This window comes from Microtus oregoni, unplaced genomic scaffold (genome assembly GCF_018167655.1).
Source record: "Microtus oregoni isolate MIOR12 unplaced genomic scaffold, Mior012 000058F_ref0000040, whole genome shotgun sequence".
NCBI classification, from domain to species: domain Eukaryota; kingdom Metazoa; phylum Chordata; class Mammalia; order Rodentia; family Cricetidae; genus Microtus; species Microtus oregoni.
Genome location: NW_024543834.1, coordinates 5,001,053 through 5,018,669, shown reverse-complemented (window position 1 = coordinate 5,018,669; position 17,617 = coordinate 5,001,053). Strand labels below are relative to the sequence as shown.

The window sequence follows — 17,617 nt, the reverse complement described above, 5'->3', positions numbered from 1 at the left end:
AAGTGGATTCTTTAAAAAATATGCTATTATGCATTTAGAGATCAGAGGACATTTGTTTGAAGTGGGTTTTCTCCTTCTAGATTGGTGACAGCATCTGATCGTATGTGGCTATTGAAATTGACATTAATAATAATAAATAAATTTATAATTAACTTTCTTAGAGTCAGTTGCCTGATTTCCAGTGGTTAATATATGCCTGTGGAGATTGTGAGGCACTGAACTAGGACAACACAGACAGACCATTTCCATAGTTGCTGGAATCTCAGTGAAATAGCATCGGACAGGCTGCTGGTGTGTGCAGAAGACTCTGGGTTGAAATCTTGATTATTCTTTAGACACACAAGTGACTGTGTACTCCTGTCATCCTTTAGCTTATCACTGTATTTTTTCTTTGGAATTTTCCTTTTAAATAGCTAAAGGATGAACAAAAAAGAGGGCAGTGTGCTAGCTTAGTTATATAGTGTATGCTCTGTATCGTGTGCCACTTAGACTAGTGTAACCAGAAATCCTCATGGCAATTCCTTCTCTGTATTCCTAGTCGTATGCGTTATGAAGGTAGGTAGCCTGTATTTTAAAGTCTGTGCATGTTTTTTATTTTTAAATTTTAGTTGGAATGGTGGCTCCTTGAAGATCATTCCTTGGGCTGAGCATAAACACCGAGCTGAAGATTGGTGTGAGGAACCGGACTGCAGGCCAGTATGAACTAGCACAAGGCGTCATTGTTCTTTGTGCCATGGACTCACGTGACTCTGTGACAAACTTTTGTGACCCGTCGTATTCTGTTAAGAGGAATTTAGAGGAGTTTTTAGAAAACACAAATGACTTGGGATATAGTAAAAGAATTAATGAGAATGTAGCAAATGTTGAGGGGGAACTGTTTAAACAATGATCTTTATTACAACTCTTCCCTTTAGCATATTGGCTTCCAGTCTACCAAATGAGCTGATACATTTGCATAGTTTTGTCCTGGTGTATATGCAATTTTATTCTCGGTTAAATTTTTGTTCTTATTTTCCCAAGACTGTTCTTAGGGAAGCCTCAGAATGGAGATGAAAATGCTACAAAAGGGGGGTTGTGTGCATATAGTGGGGAGGAGAGTCAGTAGGAGGCACACTTAGTACCTGTAGTCTCCACCCTTCATTTGTCCTCCTTTAATTGCCTTTATGAGATAAGAGCTTTATCCTTCCGGCCTGCAGACTGCTTTTTAGTTACCTGTCCTCCATGGTCCTGGATGTCAGTCTGGGCATCTGGAGAAGAGATGGTAAAGTGAAGCTCTGAAGATCCAGACTTCTAGAAAATTTACACATTTTCATATCCCTTTATCCCCCAGAGGCAGGGGATTACCCATGTAGAAGTTTGTAGAGTTCTTTTCTGGAGAAACAAAGTGGCCTCAGAAAAGAGGCCTTTAGATCCTGAGGTGTGGTCCTCAAAAGTTTGTGCACAACCACAACAGTGGAGCTGACAAATGAACAGGTCCTGTCACATCCATAGAGCTTTCTGGACATCGAGGATAGATTCTGCTTGATGGAACAGAGAGGACAAAATACAGAAAATGGAACAACACTTCAAAGGAGACATTATGCAGAAGAAGAAAATTTCAAAAATTATAGTTAATGTCATCCAGAAGATAAGTTGCTGTAGTTTGTATAATTAAAATAATAGAATTACACAAATAAAAATCCATAGCCACCATTCTCCAGTGGATAATTCCACACCATGGCCACATACCATTGGCTGTTGTTCACTTGGTGGGCCACAAAATACAAAGAATGAGTGTGGGAAAGGACTTGTGCAGTGGGACCCGGGGGGGCGGGGGGGAGGACTAAGAGAGAAGAGGGACAGTGAGCAGACTGCATTAGAGATGCATGTGATGCTGTCAAAGAAGAGCAAAATCTACAAACAATCTATTTCTAAATACCACAGGACTGTATAAAATAGTACCAGAAAGTAAGAGAGCTTTACTTACTTAGGAGCATTTAAAAACAGCATAGTATACAAAAATTAGATAGGAGTCTCCGGTAGACTCAAGGTAAAATCAAGGCATTTTCTTAGACATTAGAATAAATATGCAGAGCTAGAATAGAATACCAAATATTTAATGAAAAAAGTCTACTTACAATTCAAGTTACAGGTATTAAAAAGATGACATAGGTGACTGAGGAGAAAAATTTAAGAATAATTATTGGAGGAGGCCACTAGTTAGTTCCTGGCTGCTCAGCCCTGAAATAATCACACAGAAATTATATTATTTAAAACATTGCTTGGCCCATTAGTTCTAGCTTCTTATTGGCTAACTCTTACATATTAATTTAACCCATTTCTATTAATCTGTGTATTGTCATGAGGCTGTGACTTACTGGGTAAAGTTCCAAGTTCTGTCTGGCGTCTGTCTCTGGCAGGGCTACATGACTTCTTCCTCATTCTGCCTTCTTTCTCCCAGCATTCAGTTTAGCTTTCTCCGCCTACCTAATTTCTGCCCTATCAACAGGCCAAGGCAGATTTTTATTCATCAATGATATTCACAGCATACAGAGGCGAATATTGTAACTCTAATTCTTGTTTGATACCTGTTTTGTTGTATGTAATTTTACTATGTTAAAGTTAAATTCTTTCTTTTTTTTTTTTTTAAACAGAAAAGGGGAGGTAATGTTTGGATTCCCCAAACAGTATTGCAAATAATATGGTTTCTATGTGATTATTTCGGGGCTGAGCAGCCAGGAACCAATAAGCAGCCTTCTTCCAACAAATAATCAAGTCAATAATTAGAATTTGAAGCCTTCGATTGAAATGTTCTTTAAAGTATTTCACCCCAAGGTTCTAAAATATCAAGGATATGTTCATTTAAAGAGAATGACCTCATTTCATGAAAGGAAATCAAAGTCAGAATGACCTTGAATCTGGATATGTGATGGTGTTGAAGGGGAGTCCAGAGAGAGTGAGAGAAAGAGAAAGAGAATGGGAGGGAGGATGCTCCCTGAGAAGAGTAGAGAGCTGGGAGCGCCAGTGTTTAATGTTTTATAGAGCAGAATGTTTTAGCAAGGACAGTTGAAAAAGAGCATCCAGAAAAGATGAGAAGAGCCATAGCTTCTATGGCTCGATAAAAGGCAAGTGGCTTCCTGTGAGTGCTGCATTCACTATCAAAGGATGTGAGGGGCTGACCCGGGAGAGTTGAAATAGTGTCCCAGGAACTCGGAGTCGCCACTGGCTGTTCCTGCTGAAATGAGGCGGAGTTCACAGAGTCCAGGGTGGCCATTGTGGCAGTGTGTGCAGCACTGGACAGGAATCTCTGGGAAGCGTGGGAGTCACGCCAGGAGAGGGGCTGAGGAAAGGACTCTCCTGCAGATGGAACGTTCTTGCAACATGTGTCACATGCACAGTGAGTGGTCTTAGGTGTGTGGATAAACCACCTCAATATTAGGGTGACTTTAACAATCTCAACAACAACAACAAATAGCAGTTATAAATAAAATCAAGAGCCTGGTTGTGCTGCCCTTCTAACTTCTCACAGCAGTTTGCATAGATTACCCCCATGACTTTGAAGAATGAAAGGAGTGAAGGACGTTTTAAAGCCATGTGCACGGGTTTGCCAGCCTTCGCTGGTGGACTTGTTCTTTGGATTTGGTTTGGAGCCCCAAGCTCTCCTCAGCTGTTGAGTACTCGCAGCTGTCAGCCTCTGCGCTCCTGCAGCAAGTCACTTGAGGGGCCCGGAAGTTCTTCTGAGACCCTTAGCTTACTTTTCATTCCTTTGTTAATCTTTAGTGTAGAAAGCAGTCATCCACTGTTCCCCTTGTATTTGTGGTCCTTGTGTGGGTTCCCTGAAGATGTCTGATCCTCAGTGGACAGGGCGCGCTGTCAGGAGGCCTGTGCTGCGCACTTGTCAGCACAGGTGAGGTGCATTTCTTATTTCCCTGAAAACTGGAAACGAGATTTCAGAATTCCAGTTCCAGCTGGATTCTTTCGGGTATAGTTCCTGCGGTGGTGACTCTTGGCCTGCGGAAGAGCTTTGATTTGGGCAGCCGGCAGAAGCACCAGTGGGGTGCGCTCTGTAAAGCTCTTTAGTTTCTGTCAGTTCCTGTCTGGTTGAGCTGTGGCATACCTGTTTTATTTTCTGTTCTGAACTTTGAAGTCAGAAAAACCAGTTAGAAAATGTTAAATTTCCTCAAATGTCCCATTAACCTGCAAGTGAGCACATACACGGAGACACAGACACCCCCACCTCTGTAAGCCGCTCTCTTCTCATCCCTGTCTCTGTCCTTTTCTGCCGCACTCCTGACAGTTATTAATTGTTCCTCCTGTGCTTTGCAGAACGGTGGTGGAGCCTGGCCTCCAGGATGACAGTGAGTTCCTGTATGCTGAGCAGCCTGAGCTGCTGCAGTATAAGATGCCCCAGCTGACGGTGGAGAAGGCAATGGACTGGTACCGGAGCAGAGCAGAGGAGATAGAGCACCATGCTGGTCAGGTGAGGCGAGAGAGCACTGCTGTTCAGTGGTGATGGCGATTCAGTCCACATAGTGCACATGACCAGAAATCTCAGGTGTGATTCAGAGGGCTGAAAGGAGCAGTTCTTAGTGCTTCTGTCCATTTGCCCTTTGCCCAGAAGTCTTTGTAACTTTTAGATTCTTACAAAGCAAATGAATACAAGAAATGTTCAAAATCTTTCTTTAAAACAGGAACACAAAATAACTGCATACTGTGCCTGATTTTTTCCATGTATTTTAATAGATGAATTACACCTTAATTGTTCAGATTGTATCAACTTAAAAACTATTTGCTTAGTCCCCAGTTACAGTGTACGACCACAGGTGATTGTGACTGTGCCTTTCAGGAACTCTGGTCCCGTGTGCCTTCTGTTTTCCTTCGGCTTAGGCCTGACCTCACAACTCTGCTTTTCTATTGGCTGTGGTCTTCTGTAGTGGTCTCTGTCTGTTGCTAAGAGAAGTCCTTGATGAGGGTGATGACTACACTTGCCTGTGGGTTGTTAGGGATGATGCCGGTTTAGTAAATGGCAGCTGTAGATTCTCTTCCAAGGTCTCTGACCTCATGAATCCCTAGTACTTGGCTGGGTTTCCAATACTAGGTGTGATTTTCCTTTTGTTGCACAGCTCTTGATTCAAGTTAGAGAGCTCTTGGTTTCATCCAGAGTGTGCGTGCCACTACTGTGCCATGCTGGTCCTGTGGTTCACGGGTGTTAGGGCTGGGTAGGACTATTGGTCTATTGGTTGCTTCCCTCTTTTGGAAGCCTGCACAGTTCCTCCTGCTGCTGTGTTAGCTAGTCCTCATGGAGGAGACTTTTTGGTGAGTTTCAGCTCGGGGGGCCTCTGGGTCCCGTGTCTAAAGTGCACGGTGTCATCGGCAGGGCAGACTTACTCCTTTCCTTGGTGGGGCAGGAGTCTTAGCAGCTGTATGGACACTGGGTTCTGCCCAGTTTTGTGATGAATCTGAAGCTGCTCTGTCAGAGGTTGTACTAGGCATCCCGAGACATCATGGCTTCCCTTTAGGAGACCAGGGGCGATGATGAAGCAAGGCCGTTGGGTGCTTTTCTTATATTTAGTTGGATTATGTCCTGTTCTGTCTTTCATTATTTAAAAACTCTCATAATGGCTTTTATTTTTTTTTGACTTCATGTGAAGTAATGACATTTCATGTCAGTTGTGATGCAATCAAAGTGATATCTAACATGGATTTTACAGTTTTCATTTTTAGAGGTTTAATTGATGTGGAACTTCTTTTTCCTCAGTGCCTATAAATGCCTTCAGCAAAACTTGTTTGTTGGTGAAGGAAGTGTTTATGGTGGTGACTTCCCCCACTTGAAGGCTCAGCATGCGGACCACTCCTGTTAGCTTCACTGGTGCCTCTTTCCTATCCGCCTTTGGTAGCTAGATTTTAAACCCGTGTACTTTGGTAAACGTTGGGGACGACAACAAATGTGCTGTTTTCCAACTGTTCCTCATGTAGTTTTGTGTGCTGTGTATCAGGTTTTCTGCAAATTCTTCTGAGGTTTTTAGAATTGTTTTGAAGATGGAAGTGTACATTCAGATGTGACTCGTTTGCTTAAATCATTATTAAGTATCGGTGGTCCTACTTTTGCTTGAGCCTTGCCCCTCACACTCTCTCCCTTTGATTTATTAGTACCAGTCTTCCCATGGCATCACACCTTGCCTCTCCCTTCTTCACCTGTCTGCCAATCCAGTGGTTTTGGGGATATGGCTGCTCTTTTTCGTTGCTTTCTGTGAATGTTTTTCATTCCTTCGCTGTTCCTCCTCTTACCCCATTGTTTTCTTCCCCACGCTCAGAAAGTAATTTGTTTTGTAGCTCATTTGGGAGACTGAGAACTTCCTTCCATCAGGACCTTTTCTGGCTTTTCCCAGAGGAAGAAGCCTCTCTCCTTGAGTTCACAGCCACCGTTTTTTGCCCTGTGCTCTCGATTCTACACCTGCACGCCCGTGTACTTAGTCTTCCTTCCGCGCACACCTTTAACTTCTCCTTCCCTAGGTCTGCTGTTCCTCACCTTCAGTTCTACACATGCAGAATGTGAAGCTGTCTACTTCCAGGCTTCTGCTGTGTTTCTTGTTTCCCTATAGCTGGCCCAGAATTAGTCCCTCTGCTTCTGGACACAGTCTGCCTGTGCCTGCCACCGTCCGCAAGTTGTGACAGTGAAGCCAGCGGTCCTCTCTTATCCTAACTTTACATCCTTTCTGTTGCTGCTGTTTTCTTTTCTTTGCAGAAATTTCCTCCTGGACTTCTGTGATCCAGCTCAAGTTTTTTGTTCTTGTCATTCATTTTAGCATGCTCCTGTTTTTTTGGCTTGCCCCTTATCACTATTCCCCAGGGAACTACTGTTGACACTAATCTTGTCTACACATGTGGCCCATTCAGGGCTTCTTCTCAAATGTTGCTCCATGATTTATGTTCCCAAGTGTCCATTCTAGGCATGGAAATTGCTTTCATTATAGATTTTGTTTTGTTTATTTCATTTGGACCATCAATTGAGGGTCTTGCACCAAGGTACTGCATGGGCTACATAGACTCCTCAGCAGCACACATGCAGTACAGAATTCACTTACTTCTCTTGAGTGTTCTTGAGTTCTCAGCACTCTCATCTTCCCACTGAGAGGAGAAGCCAGGCCATCATCCTTCTTACCCATGCTCTGTGGACCGAGGTTTCTGGTCCTGCAGTCATTCAGTCCCAAAGAAAAACACAGAGGTCTACAGTAATCATAAACTGATTACCCTATTAGCTCAGACCTCTTATTAACTCTTATAACTTATATTTGCCCAAAATTCTTGTGTGTGTCAGCCATGTGGCATGGTAACTTTTTCAGTGAGGCAGTCTCATCTTGCTTCCTCTGTATCTGGGTGACGGCTGCAGACTGACTGTTTCCTCTTTCCAGAATTCTCCTGTTCTCATTGCCCTGTCTCTGTTTCCTGCCTGGTCACCCCACCTCTACTTCCTTCCTAGTTGCCCCACCTATACTTCCTGCCTTGTCCCACAACAATGCTCTTTATCTGCTCTACCCAAATTCTGTCTTCTAATGACTTATATGTCTGTCTTATATGTCTGATGTCACACTGCCCCTATCTTTTTGTCCAGCCCATGTGGGAGTGTTCAGCAAATGTTTCCTCAGTGTGGGCAAGAGAATCCACTGAGAAGTGAGTGAGCAGCACACTTCTGCCAGGATTCCCCACACCTAGAGCTACAGTGCTCCTGAATGCTCCTTCTGCTTTCAGTCCATCTTTGATTCGTTATTCACATTAGCTCATCCAGCCGTTCATACTGAGTATTCCTCTCAGTGTAAACCCTGTGGACACTGTCCTTTGGGTCCACATGGTTAGTGCCACCCGAAAACAAGAGCACTTATGATCCCCTACACGAGCTTCTCGTAGGGTGGGCTCACTAACCTTTCCTTGCCGATGTGAGGTGTTTGCTCCTCAGACCCAGTTCTTCCCTGGATGCATAAGCAAGGAACAGCTCCTGGAAGAGGAGGAGACTCTTGCATATAGTTGCTCTGAGTTACCCATTTTCCTGAAAGAGTCCTGGGTTGAAATCATTGGGTCATTAATCTTGACATGGCAGAATCTTTCCCTGCTCTGTCATCAGTGCCCTGTCTGGGGTGAACGGATATTTGTTATGTCTCTCTGGGGAAGTCACATAGTACATGCCTCAGTGGAAACTTTCAGTCAGGTGTTAGCTGGTATCTTCTCAGTCTAGGGGTCAGAGACCTCATTTGTATCTCTGACACCTAGATTGACATTACCTCCTGTCGTAGGAGGCAGCTTGTTCATTCCTGGCTGCCCAGACCCGCAATAATCACTCAGAAACTATATTATTTGCAATACTGTTTGGCCAATGGCTTAAACATATTTCTGGCTAATTCTTATATCCTAAACTAACCCATCTCCTTTAATCTGTGCATCCCAAGGTCATGGCCTACTGGCAAAGTTTCGGTATGCTCCAGCAGAGGCGTCTGTCCCTGGCAGTGCTACATGGCTCTCATTGACTCCGCCTTCTTTCTTCCAGCATTCAGTTTGGTTTTCTTGTCTAGCTCTATTCTGCTAAGCCACTAGCCAAAACAGATTTATTCATTAGACAATAAAAGCAACACATAGACAGGACTTCACATACCAAGCTCCCTATAGGCCCTTCATGTATTTTAGAGTAGGAATGGAAGAGGAACGTTAGTGTGGGCTACAACTGATGATTTCCCATCAACCAGAGGATGTTCGTTTATAATTGTGATGAGGGAATAGGAGATAAATGTCAGTTTATTGCTCAAGTAAAGGAAATGTTGTTCTTTGTTTTAGCTAAGAAATAAATATTTATTGGGTGACTGAATTTATTGGGTGGCATGGAGCAGGAAAGCCTGCGGAGCAAAGCTTCATTTAGGAAGCACAGTGCTGTAGTGAACGTACAATTAATTTGGCATTGTCACTGCTACTTATGCCACATTTCTCTCTCCTTTTGTTACTCTGAAAGAATTAAGATACCTCTCTCCCTTCATATCTGTATCGTCAGTACATCTTGCTGATTGATGCATTTGAAACATTTTGATCCTGATATGTTTGATAAAGGACTCCAGTCCTTTTGTAGTGAGACACATTCTGACTATGGAATTTTATAGAAATGGTTACATGCTCAATTCTACGCTGGAAGTTTCCACTTTGCCTTAGTGAGTAGCTTACTGTCTCTTTTCTCTTTTAGGTTGACTGTTCCTTGTCCCTTATACGTCTTGGAGTGGAGCGCCATATTCCTGGCTTGCTGACTCTCTGTGACGATTTGGTTACCCTGGAAACACTGGTTTATGAAGCCGGGTGTGACTTCACCCTCACTCTGAAAGACCTGCAGCAGAAGAAAGACTTTGAAAAACTCAGATTGCTGATGGAGCGTGTAGGTGCCCTCTGCCCTTCTGAGCATCCCTGAGCTTCTATCGCTGTGTGTGTTACAAGCCAGATAGGAAATGTAAGAGCCCAGTAAGGAGACTTGTGGGCACATTCCAGCAGGAATACACTGCTGACTAGCTTTATCCTCGCTTTATCCTTCACTCACCTTTGCTGCTTCTGTCTGTTCTCTCCCTCATCTTCATCTCCCGTGTCTTCCCTTCATGTTCCTTAGCAGCCATCCAGTGAGATTTCATTGTATTATGTCAGTCCCTTCTTAAGAGTGGTAGGTTTGTGCTGGGCGTAGTGGCACATGCCTTTATTCCAGCACTTCAGAGGCAGAGACAGGTAGATCTCTATGAGTCTGAGGCCAGGTTGTTCTACATAGAGAGTTTCAGCCAGGACTGTGTAGAAAGCGTCTCCTCAAAAACAGATAAGACTATTGAAAAGAGTTATGGGTTTATGTCCTAGAATGATTATGAGAAGTGATGGTATTCTTTTAGAAATGATGGATGAAATGACCCGTGTCATAAAGGAGAAACAATGAAAAAGAAAAGCCATGATGGGGAAGACTTGAGGCTTTTACAAGTGGGATTCTGTTCTTGAGCAGCTCCTTTATTGGGCCCGTCTGCTCATCTGTCTCAGAGTCCCTGGCCTCAGCTGTCTCTCTCTTTCCCCCTTTCACATTTTTTTTTATTCTTTCTCTGGGTAGACTCTTTCTCTGCTATGGAGAACCTCATGGCTGTACAGTAGCCACAGCATATATGTTTCCCAGAGCAGTCACTAGGCCTGTGGGACCCTAGGCCGGTTCCAGTCTGCATAGATGGTGTGCACAGTTATAGTCACTGTATCCAACCGGCCCCAGAGGAAGGTACACATTGTTCTGCTCGTGGTTAGGTCAGAAGTGAGTGGGGATCTGCAGTGCTTCAGGAAGTATGGGGCTTCCACTGTTTGATATTAGACTGGTTATCTAGTACTGTACAGTTTTTAATTTATCGTTTGCTTTCTGTGGTTAATTATCCTTACAGTGTTCTGAGGACAATTATGTGACCAGTGCTTACCAATGGATGGTTCCCTTTCTTCACCGCTGTGAGAAACAGTCTCCTGGTGCGGCCAATGAGCTATTGAAGGAATATCTAGTAACTTTAGCTAAAGAAGACTTGAAATTTCCCTTGAAGATATTTCAGCATTCTAAGCCTGATGTAAGTAGCAACTCTAATTTCTTCAGAGTCTTTTCATTTTCTTTTTCATTAGTCTGTAGTATTAGGCTTAGGTATAAGTTTTTATAATTGGGTCTTGTAAAGAGATTCCAGTAAGTAGAAGAAAATTGTCTTTTTTTTTTTTTTTTTTTCCTCGAGGGTTTCTCTTTAGCTTTGGAGCCTGTCCTGGAATTAACTCTTGTAGACCAGGTTAGCCTTGAACTCACAAAGATCCTCCTGCCTCTGCCTCCCAGTGCTGGGATTAAAGGAATGCACCACCACCGCCCAGCAAAATTGTTATTTAAAAAAATGTTTCAATATTGTTGATGTACATTTTTCCAAAGTTTATGCAGTTACAGTTATTTCGGCTCATTCATTCCATAGTTCTCGTGTGTTGGAACATGTGAGTACAAAGATCTGTAGTTCCAGATGTTGCACTCTAACTGTGAAGACTTTTCACTAACCTCAACTCCTTCCGTTTCTTTAGTAAGGGGAGGAAGTGGAAGGGGATTCATGCTATGAGGTCTTCACGCTTTTGCCTAGATCTCCTTATTCTGTACCTGTGTTCTTGTCCAGTGTATTTATGATGTCACCAATAATCAAAAGTGTCTTCTCTCAGAGATATTCAAGGAGTTTATGAAGGTTTTTATGTTTTCATAAGGACATACTCAATCACCCTGGTGATTCTTATAGCAGTAGAAGAAGATTGCTTCTGTGCTGTTTGGGTTCCCTGGAGTAAAAACCATTTTGTTAGGCATAACTACTTTTGCACTGTGAAAATCTCTTAATTTTGTGGTAGATTAAAATATGCTATTCCAGGCAGTGCAGTGGCTCTCCTGTCTTTGGAGTAGGGACTTTAAGCAAGGTAACACAGTCCCTGGAACATGGTCATGAGACCAGTATTTAAGCAAAAGGCACTTCAAATTCAGGCTTCTTCCAGGTGTTAGTTCTGATTGAGTCTACTTCATATTGGCCACAGTTAGCACCTTGAACGTCACTCACTAAGATAAGCAGTCGTGGCACTGAGTAACCTAAACAGGAAGGAAAACATTGCTCTGTCTTAGGCCTTTCTGGGTTTATAAGATGGTTGTCTGTCTGAAATGCCTCTGCTCATTGATTACTTAAAGTTTTCATTCCCTTAAAATCAGCTTCCACTTAGTGGCAGGTTTTACATTTGTGGTGAGCCCTAGTGGGCACTGATGGCTGCAGAATACCACATGCGATGCAGAACGGGTTGACAATGAATGTTTTGTGAGGAACGAAGAATTAACTTTAAATTCTTCCTGCAATCTTGTTTCTGATAGGTCTTCCATATGGGATCTTGTAAATCCTTTGTATATAGTCAGCTTTTTCTTGTTTTTACCTGGAAATTTAGCAGGTGTTTTTTTTTTTCCCAGAAAGAATTTTTTGGTTTTTTTATTGTTTGCATTGAGCTATACGTTTTTGTCTGCTCCCCTCACTTCCTCCCCTCTCCCTTTTACCTGCTCCCATGACCCCCACACTTCCAATTTACTCAAATCTTGTGTTTTTCAACTTCCTAAGTAGATCCATGTATATCTCTCTTACAGTCCTCTTTGTTGTCTAGGTTCTCTGGGGCTGTGGACTGTAGGGTTGATTTTCTTTGCTTTATGTCTAAAAGTCACTTATGAGTGAGTTCATATTATATTTGTCTCTCCAGGTCTGGGTTACCTCACTCAATGTTTTTTTCTAGATCCATCCATTTGCCTGTAAATTGCAAGACATCATTGTTTTTTATCACTGAGTAGTACTCCATTGTATAAAGGTACCACATTTTCTGTATCCACTCTTTGGTTGTGGAGCATTAACATTGTTTCCAGGTTCTGACTATTACAAATAATGCTGCTATGAACATAGTTGAACATATGTTCTTGTGGTATGATAGAACATTCTTTGGGTATATGCCCAAAAGTGATTTTCTGAGAAATCATCACACTGATACCCAAAGGGATTCTACCAGTTTGTACTCCCAACAGAAATGCAGGAGTGTTCCCCTTACCCTACATCCTCTCCAGCATAAGTTGTCATCAGTGTTTTTGATCTTGGCCATTCTTACAGGTATAAGATGGAATCTCAGAGTTGTTTCGATTTACATTTCTCTGATGGCTAACGACGTCGAACATTTCCTTAAGTATCTTTCAGCCATTTGAGATTCATCTGTTGAGAGTTCTCTGTTTAGGTCTGTACTTCATTTTTTATTAGATTATTTGTTCTTTTGTTTTCAAGTTTCTTCAGTTCTTTGTATATTTTGGAGATCAGTCCTGTGTCTGGTGTGGGTTGGTGAAGATCTTTTCCCATTCTGTAGGCTGCATTTTGTCTTATTGACTGTGTCCTTTGCTTTACAAAAGCTTTTCAGTTTCAGGAGGTCGCATTTATTAATTGTCTCTTTCAGTGTCTGTGCTGCTGGGTTATATCTAGGAAGTGGTCTCCTGTGCCAATGCATCCAAGTGTACTGCCCATTTTCTCTTCTATGAGGTTCAGTGTGGTTGGCTTTATGTTGAGGTCTTTGATCCATTTGGACTTGAGTTTTTTGCATGGTGATAGACATGGATCTATTTTCATTCTTCTACATGTTGATATCCAATTATGCCAGCACCATTTATTGAATATGCTTTTTTTCCATTTTATATTTTTTGCTTCTTTGTCAAAAATCAGGTGTTAGTAAGTGTGTAAATTAATATTAAAATTGGACTTGCCATTTCAAGGGGTTAGAGTCAGTCCATGATAATAAATCAAAGGCATGGTGGCAGGAACAGCTGGGAGCTCACATCTTGATTCACCATAGCAGGTGTTTTTGAATAAACACCAATGATAGCCTTTGCTGGAGAGGTTGTGGAGAAAGGGGTACACTCATCCATTGCTGGTGGGAATGCAAACTTGTGCAACCACTTTGGAAAGCAGTGTGGAGGTTTCTCAGGAAATTCAGGATCAACCTACCCCTGGACCCAGCAATACCACTCTTGGGAATATTCCCAAGAGAGGCCTTATCATACAACAAAAGTATATGCTCTACTATGTTCATAGCAGCATTGTTTGTAATAGCCAGAACCTGGAAACAACCTAGATGCCCTTCAACGGAAGAATGGATGAAGAAAGTATGGAATATATACATATTAGAATACTACTCAGCAGTAAAAAACAATGACTTCTTGAATTTTGCATGCAAATGGATGGAAATAGAAAACACTATCCTGAGTGAGGTAAGCCAGACCCAAAATGATGAACATGGGATGTACTCACTCACATTTGGTTTCTAGCCATAAATAAAGGACATTGAGCCTATAATTAGTGATCCTAGAGAAGCTAAATAAGAAGGAGAACCCAAAGAAAAACATATAGGCATCCTCCTGAATATTAACCTTCATCAGGCGATGAAAGGAGACAGAGACAGAGACCCACATTGGAGCACTGGACAGAAATCTCAAGGTCCAAATCAGGAGCAGAAGGAGAGAGAGCATGAGCAAGGAACTCAGGACCACGAGGGGTGCACCCACACACTGAGACAATGGGTATGTTCTACTGGGAACTCACCAAGGCTAGCTGGCCTGGGTCTGAAAAAGCCTGGGATAAAACCAGACTAGCTGAACATAGCGGACAATGAGGACTACTGAGAACTCAAGAATAATGGCAATGGGTTTTTGATCCTACTGCACGTACTGGCTTTGTTGGAGCCTAGGAAGTTTGGATGCTTATCTTACTAGACCTGGATAGAGGTGGGTGGTCCTTGGACTTCCCAGAGGGCAGGGAACCCTGATTGCTCTTTGGGCGGATGAGGGAGGGGGACTTGATTGTGGAAGGGGGAGGGAAATGGGAGGCGGTGGCGGGAAAGAGACAGAAATCTTAAATAAATAAATTAATAATAATAATAAAAAAACATGTAGCCATTTGCTTGTCTTGAAATACGTGAACACTAGACAGGTAGCAGGGATATTAGGCTCCTTCTTTCCAGGACTGTCTCCATATTTCTCGGTGTTACCTTCCTGCAGCTCAGATTTTTACCATGTCATTAATCTATGGAAATATCCCCGGTGGCTTGTGGTTGTAGACTTGCTAGCATTGGGCCCTCTAGAGTGACTTGGATAGGACTTGGCTTCCAGTTGGCCTCTTCATCCTTACTTCTCTCCATGACATAAGGCTATTGGCAGGAAACTTACCTTTACCTCTCCAGGGCTCTTTCTGGGCCTCTCAGCTAGTCGGTTAATTCCTTTGTGTACAGTTGGTTCCCTCCCTCCTCGTTTATTTGATAAGTAGCTGTCTATTTTGTGGGCCTACTCATTTAGCGACTCTGGAACCCGTGATTTCTCTGTGTACCGTCTCTAGTGTTACATCTTTTCTCATTCACTGTCATGTGAAATTCTTATTTTCCATTTCTGTGTCATCAGATTCATCAGCCTTTGTGGTTTGAGTCATGTTGAAGATGGTTTTTCCACTTAAAGCTTGTAGTAGAATTTTGTTTTCTTTGAGTACTTATATAATTTTATTCTTTTTGAGACCCCTAATCTATGAAGTTTGTACTTTTATATAGTATGAGTTATAGATATAGCTTTATGCTATCTCAAATAGCTACATATTTATCCTAGCAGAATTTATTAAAATGCATGTCTTTACCCTAGTGACCTGATGTGTCACCGTTCTTATAAACTTAAATTTTCATTTGCATGTACATCTAATTCTAGAATGTCCCCAATATCTGGTGCCCTGTTTATTATGACACTAGTTCTCTGGTGATTAGAGATTGCGTGAGATGTTCCAGGAGCTGATGAGTATAATATTTCTTTTAAGTTTTGTTTGGTTCCCACTGTTTTGTCAAAGTTGTATTGGACAGTTTCTTATCTGAATCTTAATATCAGCTTATCAAATTTCACAACATAGCTTATTTACATTTTGACTAATTTTTGTTGATTTATACGTTATTTTATGGAGACTGATAGACTCATTTGTTTATAAAGTTCAACCTCTTTTTCAAGAATAGGTTGTATTATTCTATTTGTTTTTGTGTCTTAGAATAAGGTGTATTTATATTACCAGGCATGAATTTCCGTTCCATCAATTGGTCTTATGCTTAATTAGGCATCTTGTTACCACAGATCTTGCTGGGGAATCAGTGTGTGGTTTTGTGGACTTTACAGCTGGGTGGGACTACTGATTGCTCCTCTCTCTCAGCAGCTTACATAGCACTTTCAGCTAGTATAAGAGCTAGTCCTCAGGGAGGAAACTTCCAGGTCAGGTTCTTCCATTTTCTGTGTCCAAGATAGCCAGGGACAGTGGCAATAGCTCAATCTGCTTTAGGAGACCAGCAGCTGGACAACAGGTTTCCATGACTTACACTCTGGTTTTTGTTAGATAGTCCATAGCTCTTGGGGACAGTCACCCTGTGTGTCATGACTGCATACACACACACACACACACACACATACACACACACACACTCACACACACCACCCACCTACCCACCCACTCGTATATTCATGATATATATGTTTTAAACAAGTTTAATAAAGTTTCTTCTACAGATAATATCCATTTGTTAGTAAATTAATGTTTAAGTTTTTAATGCAATGTTTCTGTTTCTCTAACTTCTTTTCCTTTGACTACTATTTGGGTTTATAAAAACTTGAGTTTCTATATTAGTTTTATATCCTGTTATTTCATGACTCTTCTATTACTTGGTTCTCTGATATTTCATTTTTATCAATTATGTGTTTTCTAGTTGTCCATAGTGTATAATTTTAAGACTTTATTTTTTAAAATTCTAATTCTCGTAGATTTTATTGCTGCCACATAGCTCAGCTGCTAACCTAGTGCTGATGGTGGGAGGACCCACTTCTTAGGATTTCTGTACAGATGCTCTTCTTTTGCTTTGAGAAGGAAGAAATGATGCTTTCTTGCTGACTACAGGGATACCAAGGAAGGAATGATGAGAGCAAGAAGTATCTCTTAGGCTGTGTAAGTTGAGACATCATGTAGGAAGTACTTACCGGCAAGAATCGGTAGTGTCTTTAGAGTGCTGTGATTTATTTATACAACGCCTTGTTTTAATAAAGAAATGCACACTGCTTTGAAGAGAAAATATCATATTCAAGGATACAGAGAGCAAAAGGATCTTTCTCTAAGTAGTGAAGTGGTGCCCATTAAGACCCACATGTGCAGGACACACACCAGGAACCTCAGTATCTGGGGGCGTCCTGTTGAATTCTGTGACAAGTGAAAATAAACCCGTGTTCCTCGTAGACTTTAGACCTGGGCAGAATGAATCCTTGAGAACATATCTTGGGTGAAATATGGCTAAGACAAGGAGAATTCGTCAGCCCTGTGTCTAGGGGAGAAGAATATTGTGGTGTCTGTACTGCAGATTTTGCATCCTTTGTATTAATCAAATGAATTCAGCCAAGCCTGGATCAAAATGTGTGAAGAAAAATTTTGTGTATACTGAACATGTAAAGTTTCTTTTTGGTTTCATTCTTGTGTAGTGTCCACATTCTACTATTACATGTAATCAAGAGATGACACAAAATCTGTGGTGGAATAACATAAGCTCTCTATGTATATTAAAGTCTTTATTCCTTCCTATTCCCTCATAGGATGGTGCTGGTAATACCTTGGCCTTAGAGATGAGAAAATAAGGCACCGTTTAGTTATTTTTTGTATTTCATAAAATACTCTAAGAATAGGAATCCTTGCTTTGCTGTGAGAAAGAAATATTCTATGTGGACAGAGGCCTGAAGTGGCCATCTTTGTACTTCAGAAGTAGAGTGTGCTCTGTGGTTGTGCCATGCGGTGGTCAACTCAGTAGCAAGGCAGTGCAGTGTGGAAAACAATAGGCTCTAATGTCTGTAACATTACTTCAGGGATTTCATATGTTTTGTAATTGAAACACACAGAGTTTGGCTTTCGGGGATAGAAATATTATTTTTAATGTTGCTGTCGTTATAATTCACTGTGTCATTTGTTTCTTGCATCTACTTTATTTGAAATGGGCCATAAATTGAAGAGTCTGATTTTAGCAGATGAAGCTTATGGGTTAC

The 17,617-nt window shown here is 41.7% G+C and overlaps 1 protein-coding gene across 1 annotated transcript in view; it reads left to right on the top strand.

Moving 5' to 3' along the window:
• Window positions 1-17,617, top strand: part of Nbas (NBAS subunit of NRZ tethering complex) — a 312,059-nt gene that overhangs the window by 99,841 nt on the left and 194,601 nt on the right. Inside the window, exons 22-25 of the mRNA XM_041639422.1 lie at window positions 609-692; window positions 4,306-4,459; window positions 9,200-9,385; window positions 10,404-10,577. Coding sequence (XP_041495356.1) covers window positions 609-692; window positions 4,306-4,459; window positions 9,200-9,385; window positions 10,404-10,577 — 598 coding nt within the window. The remainder of the gene's footprint in view (window positions 1-608; window positions 693-4,305; window positions 4,460-9,199; window positions 9,386-10,403; window positions 10,578-17,617) is intronic.